General features: G+C 38.1%; 1 protein-coding gene across 3 annotated transcripts in view; it reads left to right on the forward strand.

The window, feature by feature from the left end:
• lrsam1 (leucine rich repeat and sterile alpha motif containing 1) overlaps positions 1-9,426 on the forward strand; it is a 48,287-nt gene extending 38,861 nt beyond the window's left edge. For 2 of the 3 annotated variants that reach the window (XM_084047453.1, XM_084047452.1), the window contains exons 22-25: positions 1,353-1,484; positions 2,990-3,068; positions 4,252-4,457; positions 6,254-9,426. In XM_084047453.1, the coding sequence (XP_083903579.1) occupies positions 1,353-1,484; positions 2,990-3,068; positions 4,252-4,457; positions 6,254-6,376 (540 nt within the window). In that variant the 3' untranslated portion in view covers positions 6,377-9,426. The remainder of the gene's footprint in view (positions 1-1,352; positions 1,485-2,989; positions 3,069-4,251; positions 4,458-6,253) is intronic. The other variant, XR_014600016.1, reaches the window with a different exon arrangement.
• Positions 9,427-10,971: the final 1,545 nt, after the last annotated feature.

Genomic DNA, 10,971 nt, shown 5'->3' on the forward strand with positions numbered 1-10,971 from the left:
CTGCGTATGCAGGTACTGTCTACTGTCTATGTCACTGTGTATGCAGGTACTGTCTACTGTCTATGTCACTGTGTATGCAGGTACTGTCTACTGTCTATGTCACTGTGTATGCAGGTACTGTATACTGTCTATGTCACTGCGTATGCAGGTACTGTCTACTGTCTATGTCACTGCGTATGCAGGTACTGTATACTGTCTATGTCACTGCGTATGCAGGTACTGTCTACTGTCTATGTCACTGTGTATGCAGGTACTGTATACTGTCTATGTCACTGCGTATGCAGGTACTGTATACTGTCTATGTCACTGCGTATGCAGGTACTGTCTACTGTCTATGTCACTGCGTATGCAGGTACTGTCTATGTCACTGCGTATGCAGGTACTGTCTATGTCACTGCGTATGCAGGTACTGTCTATGTCACTGCGTATGCAGGTACTGTCTACTGTCTATGTCACTGCGTATGCAGGTACTGTCTACTGTCTATGTCACTGCGTATGCAGGTACTGTCTATGTCACTGTGTATGCAGGTACTGTCTACTGTCTATGTCACTGCGTATGCAGGTACTGTCTATGTCACTGCGTATGCAGGTACTGTCTACTGTCTATGTCACTGCGTATGCAGGTACTGTCTACTGTCTATGTCACTGCGTATGCAGGTACTGTCTATGTCACTGCATATGTAGGTACTGTCTACTGTCTATGTCACTGCGTATGTAGGTACTGTATACTGTCTATGTCACTGCGTATGCAGGTACTGTCTACTGCACACATTTTACAAGATTTTCCAAAAATAGCAGATCTACAAGCTCTCGAGCTTGTAGATCTGCTATTATTGAATAGCCAAAGCATAAAATAATGGTTTAAGTGTCAGATGTCTTCTTTATTAGCAGCTGCAAAGCTGCTGCTCTAGAAAGAGACAGAGACATCATCATCCGCGACACCTAAGCGACACCTATTTGTCATTGGCTGTCCTGGCTGTCCTTCACTACTTTAAGCCAATGGGGACACTTCCCCGTTTAAGCCAATGGGGAGACGGCCCGTCCTCCGCAGTACAACCCCTCCCCTCCCCTCCCTGAGGAAATCAAGGCTCCTTAGTTTCTTCAACAACAGTATTCTGCAAGTACAACGTAGCTTCAGACGTTGAGGACTACAGAGTTAGCTTAAATGCTAGCGTGCTTCATCAGACCTAGTTGGACTATTAAGTTATTATTTGGCCATGTTCACCCTGACTTTAATCTTCGCTATTGTTGGGAAGACCCGTGTGTTTGGCGAGAAGTCTGGTGTCTAAAAATGTTGCCACCACTTTATTCATATCTATTCTTGTTTATCTCATATCTCTCCTCTCCTGTAGGAGGCCGGTGTAGAGAAGTCGTTGGTCAGCTTGTTGTCTAAGCTGTCAGCTCAACACTACCTTCCTGTCCTCGCCCATCACCATGTGACCAGCCACGCCCTGAGACACATGACCCCACAGGACCTCCACAAGGTAACCTTTGACCTCCACAAGATCACCTATGATTGATTGATTGATTGATTAACTCATTCACTGTCAGGTTTATTTCTGGCTGTGTTTGTTTTTACCTTTCAACAGGTCATAAAACTTTTATATTCTTTATGATCGCATGTCCGATCGTTTGTAAACACACGCTATCCGTGCACGTCGCCACGTATCAGTGTAGTGTTTTATCAGTGAAGTGTTTTATCAGTGTAGTGTTTTATCAGTGTAGTGTTTTATCAGTGTAATGTTTTATCAGTGTAATGTTTTATCAGTGTAGTGTTTTATCAGTGTAATGTTTTATCAGTGTAATGTTTTATCAGTGTAGTGTTTTATCAGTGTAATGTTTTATCAGTGTAGTGTTTTATCAGTGTAATGTTTTATCAGTGTAATGTTTTATCAGTGTAATGTTTTATCAGTGTAATGTTTTATCAGTGTAATGTTTTATCAGTGTAGTGTTTTATCAGTGTAATGTTTTATCAGTGTAATGTTTTATCAGTGTAATGTTTTATCAGTGTAATGTTTTATCAGTTTATCAGTGTAGTGTTTTATCAGTGTAATGTTTTATCAGTGTAATGTTTTATCAGTGTAATGTTTTATCAGTGTAGTGTTTTATCAGTGTAATGTTTTATCAGTGTAATGTTTTATCAGTGTAGTGTTTTATCAGTTTATCAGTGTAGTGTTTTATCAGTGTAATGTTTTATCAGTGTAATGTTTTATCAGTGTAGTGTTTTATCAGTTTATCAGTGTAGTGTTTTATCAGTGTAATGTTTTATCAGTGTAGTGTTTTATCAGTGTAGTGTTTTATCAGTGTAATGTTTTATCAGTGTAATGTTTTATCAGTGTAGTGTTTTATCAGTGTAATGTTTTATCAGTGTAATGTTTTATCAGTGTAATGTTTTATCAGTGTAGTGTTTTATCAGTTTATCAGTGTAGTGTTTTATCAGTGTAATGTTTTATCAGTGTAATGTTTTATCAGTGTAGTGTTTTATCAGTGTAGTGTTTTATCAGTGTAATGTTTTATCAGTGTAATGTTTTATCAGTGTAATGTTTTATCAGTGTAGTGTTTTATCAGTTTATCAGTGTAGTGTTTTATCAGTGTAATGTTTTATCAGTTTATCAGTGTAATGTTTTATCAGTGTAATGTTTTTTCAGTGTAATGTTTTATCAGTTTATCAGTGTAGTGTTTTATCAGTGTACTGTTTTATCAGTGTAGTGTTTTATCAGTGTAATGTTTTATCAGTGTAATGTTTTATCAGTGTAATGTTTTATCAGTGTAATGTTTTATCAGTGTAGTGTTTTATCAGTTTATCAGTGTAGTGTTTTATCAGTGTAATGTTTTATCAGTTTATCAGTGTAATGTTTTATCAGTGTAATGTTTTATCAGTGTAATGTTTTATCAGTGTAATGTTTTATCAGTGTAATGTTTTATCAGTGTAGTGTTTTATCGGTGTAATGTTTTTGTAGTGTATTTATTATAAGTGTTTTATCCTCAGATTGGTATCAGTGAAGTGGGTTTGCAGAGAGCACTTCTGGACTGGGCCAAGCAGCAGGAACACCTTTCTACTCCTAAAGGTAAAAATACTTTCATTTCGTCTCCTAAAGGTACTCATACTTTAATTTCTAATCCTAACGGTACTCATACTTTCATTTCTACTCCTAACGGTAAAAATACTTTCATTTCTACTCCTAACGGTAAAAATACTTTCATTTCTACTCCTAACGGTACTCATACTTTCTCTAATTGACTTAAATGGTTGGGCAGTGACTGATCATCATCACTGATGACATCAGCAGCCAACAGGCCAATGAGAGACCAGACAGGCTCATAAATCACTTTAGTCATATCTGCACCTTTTGTTTACCAACCCTAAAAGCCAAACAGAATGTACTTTTTCTATTCAAAATGTTGCAATAATGTTCAGCCACGGAAACACAATTATTTCAGCAACAGTTAATGGGACAGCCCGCTGATCATGTATGAGTGGTCATTGCGAACGCAGCGGAAGGAGGCCATTTAAGTGAGCTTACTATGAAACCGTGCTGGGGTTGTGTGTGTGTGTCTGTGTGCAGCCACGCCCCCATGTGACTCACACTCTCATTGGCTGCTGACAGATCTCAGAGTGCACTGCACTGGGTCAATCCACACATGTCCATTCGCGACCGTTTCGCGTCCGTTTCATACCGTTTCTGTTCGCCGGAAGTCCCATCCACTCACATGGGAGTGGATGGGACTTCCGGCGAACGGAAACGGACGCCGTACGGTCGTAAACGGAGATGTGTGGATTGACCCACTGTGGCTGAAATCCGCCTGCCCCTGGGTGACTAATTACACTCCTCTGAGAGAAATATAGCTGCAGCTACAGTCAAAAATAACTATCTAATCTAAAAGCATCTACACAAGTTCATCTATTGGGATATCTAAGAATTCCATGTCATTTCTGCATATTTCAGGCTGGATGGCAAGTTGAAAACGCCTTAGTTTGAGGACAAAAAAACACAACAAACAAACATAACAATTTAAAAAAGACAAAAAAACAAATGGGGCTTAGCGGTATGGAGCCTTCTTGTGGCGGCCCTGTTCTCACTCATTTCACTGTACCACCCACTTCTCTACACTTGCTCATTCCTTTCTATTCTTCTTATTGTTATTTTCGAGCTGCGCGTCTTACTTGCGTGACTGTGTTTGATCATGTGACTGGTCATGTGACTGTGTTTGATCATGTGACTGGTCATGTGACTGTGTTTGCTCCATCAGAGGTTGAAGAGGAGACAGAGGAAACACCAGAGGCAGCAGCAGCAGCTTTGCCCCCTGCTGCTCCCCTCGTCCAAACCCCCAGCCCTCCGCTGACCCCCGGGACCCCCGGGACCCCTGTCACCCCGGGGACCCCCGTCACCCCGTCAGCCCCCAGCCCAGTGGAGGGTGTGGGGGGGTCTGAGTGTGTGGTGTGTATGGAGACAGTGGTAAGAACACATCTCTGACGTCGTATTGTGTGTGTGTGTGTGTGTGTGTGTGTGTGTGTGTGTGTGTGTGTGTGTGTATTACTATACTTGCGAGGACAAAATACAGTAGAATTAGAAGAAATATACATTGTGAGGACCGTTCTCCTGTTCCTCACAAGACAAATGGTTGTTTTATGGTTTAAATTTTTTTTTTAGAGATACGTTTACAATTAGAAAAACATTCAGGGTCAGGATTAGACATTTAGGTGTTTTAGAGGTTAGGTTTAGGGATTGAAATTAGAGTTAAACATGATTTATTCTTAGTTGCGCGCCATGTGTCATGCACCGAAAAATAGCTGATCTATAAGCTCACAACGCGTCGCAGCGCGACACGTTGTGGGCTTGTAGATCTGCTGTTTTTCGGCTTTAGGCTTACGGTTAAAAATGGCAATTATTATTTTTAAATGGCATTCATAACATGGCTGTCCTAAAGTGTTGATGTCCTCACAAGTATAGTAATACAAACATGTGTGTGTGTGTGTGTGTGTGTGTGTGTGTGTGTGTGTGTGTGTGTGTGTGTGTGTGTGTGTGTGTGTGTGTGTGTGTGTGTGTGTGTGTGTGTGTGTGTGTATAGTGTGTGTGTGTGTGTGTGTGTGTATAGTGTGTGTGTGTGTGTGTGTGTGTGTGTGTGTGTGTGTGTGTGTGTGTGTGTGTGTGTGTGTGTGTGTGTGGTGTGTATGGAGACAGTGGTAAAACACATCTCTAACATGGTATTGATATTAGACAGAGATGTAAAACAGTAAAGTACAGTTTCTGTATTCTGTAGCGGTACAATCTAGTAGCCTACATGAATGACAGATTATGACACCAGTCTCAACGTTAGTATATAAAATGATTTAACCCTTACAGAGCAGAGTTACACTAAAGTAAAGCAGTGTATTGGCCGTGAGACTCGGGCTGCAGTGAGTCCCGTGCTGCCACGTTAATAAGAGATAAGAGAAGATAAGAGAAGCCCGGAGAGGCTTTTATGGAGTGACTGATGAATGAATGCATAAACATTAATGGATGAAGGCTGGTGTGTGTTGGAAGGGTTAAATGTCCGATCTCCCGGTGCACCGAATAAATCCACAGCCTGTCCCGACTCCCGAAAATGCTCTCGCATAAACGCTCGTATATTTTGAAAATAGCAGATCTACAAGCGTTGTGAGCTTGTAGATCTGCTATTTTCAAATAGCCAATGCAGCCAGATCTGCAATCTTATCTGAATGACTTTTAAAGCGGTTTGTTTAAATTATGTATTAGTGTGTTAGATATACGTTTAGGAGTGGATACATGTGTCCAGATGCCTGTCAGACGGTCAGACATGCTGCTCCTCAGGTCTACAATGTAACAAACAGGTTCAGACAAAGACCTGACGTGAGATCTGAGCGGGCCGTTACGCTGAAGTCAAAGTCAGGATATATTGATAAATGCAGAAAGTTGCGGTGATCTCACCGTACGCCCATTATTTGGTTTACACCGCTTTGATAAATGAGGGCCAGTGTATCCAGATGTGTGGTAACGGTGTATCCAGATGTGTGGTAACGGATAAGGATAATTCCTTTTAACAGGTCGTTCATGAAAGTCCTCGCGGTCTTGTTTCCAATGAGAACCTGTGAGCAATTAGGGGTTAAGAGTCTTGCTCAGGGACAAATTTGGCCGGGAATCGAACCTGGGGCAACCAGGGCCTCTGGTTCCCTAGGCGGGCTCACTAACCATTCAGCTATGGCCCCCGGTGTATCCAGATGTGTGGTAACGGTGTGTTTTCTGTGTTGCAGGCTCAGGTGATCTTCCTGCCATGTGGGCACGTCTGCTGCTGTCGGGTTTGCAGCAATGCTCTGCAGAACTGTCCTCTGTGCAGAGGCAGCATAGAGCAACGTGTTAGACTCTATCAGAACTAATATACTCCATCAGAACTATTATACTCTATCAGAACTAATATACTCCATCAGAACTATTATACTATATCAGAACTAATATACTCCATCAGAACTATTATACTCTATCAGAACTAATATACTCCATCAGAACTAATATACTCCATCAGAACTATTATACTATATCAGAACTAATATACTCCATCAGAACTATTATACTATATCAGAACTAATAGACTCTATCAGAACTATTATACTCTATCAGAACTAATAGACTCTATCAGAACTATTATACTATATCAGAACTAATAGACTCTATCAGAACTATTATACTATATCAGAACTAATAGACTCCATCAGAACTATTATACTCTATCAGAACTAATATACTCTATCAGAACTATTATACTCTATCAGAACTAATAGACTCTATCAGAACTATTATACTCTATCAGAACTAATAGACTCTATCAGAACTCTCCTCTGTATAGAGGCAGCATAGAGCAACGTATTAGACTATCAGAACTAATCAATTATATCCTATACAACTCTATCAGAACTAATCAATTAAATCCCATACGACTATCAGAACCAACATATCCCAACATATACAACTCTATCAGAACTAATATACGATTCTACCAAAACTAGTACCAACATATCCCAGTGAATACGACTATCAGAACTAATATACGACTCTTATCAGAACTAATATATGCTGCAGAACTGTCCTCTGCGTAGAGGCAGCGTATACGACTATGAGAACTAATGTCCAATTTTCTACCAGAACTAGTACCCACATAACACAGTGAATACCATTCTACCAGAACTAGTACCCACATAACACAGTGAATACCATTCTACCAGAACTAGTACCCACATAACACAGTGAATACCATTCTACCAGAACTAGTACCCACATAACACATTGAATACCATTCTACCAGAACTAGTACCCACATAACACAGTGAATACCATTCTACCAGAACTAGTACCCACATAACACAGTGAATACCATTCTACCAGAACTAGTACCCACATAACACATTGAATACCATTCTACCAGAACTAGTACCCACATTACACAGTGAATACCATTCTACCAGAACTAGAGTGTGTTCAGTACCAGTATCATATCCCAGTGAATATATCTCTACCAACACTAGAGTTTGTTCAGTAGAGAGAGCTGATCACCTGACTGACACATGTGATGATGTCATCCAATAAAACAACCAATCCCTCCACTGCCCTACGATCTACGGTTAGATTTCCCAGACTTCTCCAAGGAAGGTAAATGAAGGAAAGGACACCGACGTCATTTTCTCTATCCAGCAGATAGGTCTCACTGGACTACATTGGAGTCGATGAGAGCCAGGTGGACCAGCTTATAAATAATCACTATTTCTGAATGACTGAAACCTTTATAAAATACTCGGTCCAGGAAATTAAAAGAAGACATTATATCACACAGCGTTAGGGTTTTCTGCTGTGTTGCTTTTCCTTGTGTACACTGTATCATCAATAGAGGTATCTAAAGAGATGTGTACACTGTATCATTTTATAGAGGTATCTAAAGAGATGTGTACACTGTATCATTTTATAGAGGTATCTAAAGAGATGTGTACACTGTATCATTTATAGAGGTATCTAAAGAGATGTGTACACTGTATCATTTTATAGAGGTATCTAAAGAGATGTGTACACTGTATCATTTTATAGAGTTATCTAAAGAGATTTTGTATTCTTTTATATTCCTGAACCCATTATCTGACAACGGTCGCAATCGTTCAGAAATAGTGTTTGTTCACAAGCTGGTCCAGCTGGCTCTCATTCACTGCCATGTATTTCATGGAACTTCCGGTGCGAGGTTGGCCACCCATGAGCCTCAACATGTCTGGCGTCCAGCGCGTCCCTTATCGAGGGTCCTTCTTATCCAGGATCCTTCTTATCCAGGGTCCTTCTTATCCAGGGTCCTTCTTATCCAGGGTCCCTGGACATCCCTGATGGTCTGTCTACAGACCAGAGCCATGGGTCTGTGGACAGACCATGGGTCTGCATGGGTCTGTGGACAGACCATGACCCTGAAAGCCCAAAATGAACCATAAGAGAGAAACTAAAAGGATGAATGCGTTGATCCATTTTAAATGCGTCTCTGCTGACATGTTGGTGATGATGACGGCCATAATATCACATGACATAATATCTAATAATACATAAAGAATGAAGTGAGTCCCTGGTTCAAACATCTATAGTTGTATATATTATTATAACTTAGTATTCCTGCAAACGTTGAGTCGTGCCTTTCTCTGGAAAACACTGTTGGTCCATTTTCTAAACCTTGTACTGCCATGCATGTGTGTGTGTGTCAAACATATTTATGAATGTGACTAAACCCATGTGTGTCCCTAACGCAGTGCTTCCCAAACCCAGGGGGTCCCCACAGGGGGGCTATTTTCACAATGTGTATCTGTGGAACCGAGTCAAACTAAATGAATGTCCCCGGTTGAAATATGATTATTTTGGGGGGTTTGGGAACCCTAACCCTCATTATATGTGACTAAACTCAACCACTCTCATAACAGCTAACCTTGACCTTTAACCTTTCGGTCTTCTTTACATGTAGTAGTATGGTTTGTAGGGTTTATACCGTAGGCCCTATAAACCGTAGTATAAACCCTACGGTTTATGAAGGTTCTTATTGTTTTTGCATCTTTCATTCCTTTAATTTTTCATTGGTTTAGGCGTCATCATTTCAGTTTAAAGTGGGTTAGCTAGTTTAATAAACTTTTTATTTTGTGTTATTTTGTTGACTTTTTATTAGTTTTAATGTTGGCTTTTTTATTTATTGTAATATGGGTTTATATGGGTATTTGTCAGCTGAGCGAGATTCCAAAATGTCTGAAACTTTAAATTTAAAAGAATGTTTTCACAATTACAAAAGAAAATGAGAATATAGATTTCATATTCGCCCAAAATGCTGGGTTTATATAATAATTAAGATTACAACTATAAGGGCATTTTCTCTGTGATTTCTGTTTGTTTTAGTTCATTTTGTAAAGACATTATATTAACATTTCACTTATAGTGTGTTTTATAAAGCAAATGCTTTGTTTTTTCTTTTTTCTAGTTTTTATTATTCCTTTATTTTTAGGAAACTGTAATATCCTTGATCGCACACTGGAAATAGCAGATCTGCAAGATCTCACTACAAAGTTGTGACGCAACACGCGTTGTGAGCTTGTAGATCAGCTATTTTCTAGAAAATCTTGAGGAAAAAAGTGAAACATTTGGAATATTTTTTTGGAACATTTCAACTACACACATCTTGGGTGGGGGGGGGGGGGGGGGGGGGTCCCTGGCATGACATATTTTCCCATGGGGGGGGGGGGGGGGGGTTTCTGTGGACAAATACATAATTTGGGGGTCAGTTGGAGAACCACTATAACTATACTGGCCGGTTTGTACATGAATATTGTCTCATATTATTGTCCATATCAGTTTGTTTGTATACAAGATGTCTGCCTAGATATTCTACTTCTGTAGCTTTATAAATCTGTCATTAAAATTGCTGTAAGAGATCTTTGTTGGAGTATTTAGTTAAAAAGTCAATAGTAATCATTGCTATAGAGTGTTTGTCTCTCCAGCTCTTTAGTAAAACAGAAAAGAAACATTTTCAGGTCAGGATACTGGTTTTATCCAATCCAGAGAGAAAGAACACATTCACATAATATCAGCTTCAATTTGACATTGACATTATGTTGTGTATGTATGAGTTCTCTCATCTTATTGGATACAATTTGTATCCTGACCTGAAAATGTGTTTTCTGTTTACTAAAGAGCTTGAAAACTGTATAGCAATGATTACTGTCACAAGATAACACTTTAACAAGATGATCACTTTACACCCCCTTGTTTTCACAAGATGATCACTTTACACCCCCTTGTAATCTATCTGAAGGAGCATGTTTTGGTCATATTATATCTCTGTTGTCGAGCAGAAACCAGCTATGTCCAAAATATTAACTTAAGGAAATAAAAAAACACTGGCGCATCAAAGTTGGTGACTTTATACAGATACCAAAAATACATTATATTATATTATGATTATATTAAATACATGATATTATTATTATATTAAATACATTATATTATGATTATATTAAATACATGATATCATCATTATATTAAATACATTATATTATATTATGATTATATATTAAATACATGATATTATATTATTATTATATTAAATACATTATATTATGATTATATTAAATACATGATATCATTATTATATTAAATACATTATATTATATTATGATTATATTAAATACATGATATTATATTATTATTATATTAAATACATTATATTATATTATTATTATATTAAATACATTATATTATGATTATATTAAATACATGATATCATTATTATATTAAATACATTATATTATATTATGATTATATTAAATACATGATATATTATTATTATATTAAATACATTATATTATATTATTATTATATTAAATACATTATATTAATATTATTCTATATTATTAATATTATTATTCAATAGCACTGATTTATAAACCCACACACACATAAAGGCTGTTCAATA

This window comes from Gymnoscopelus microlampas, assembly GCF_963454915.1.
Source record: "Gymnoscopelus microlampas genome assembly, chromosome: 21".
Classification (NCBI taxonomy): Eukaryota; Metazoa; Chordata; class Actinopteri; order Myctophiformes; family Myctophidae; genus Gymnoscopelus; species Gymnoscopelus microlampas.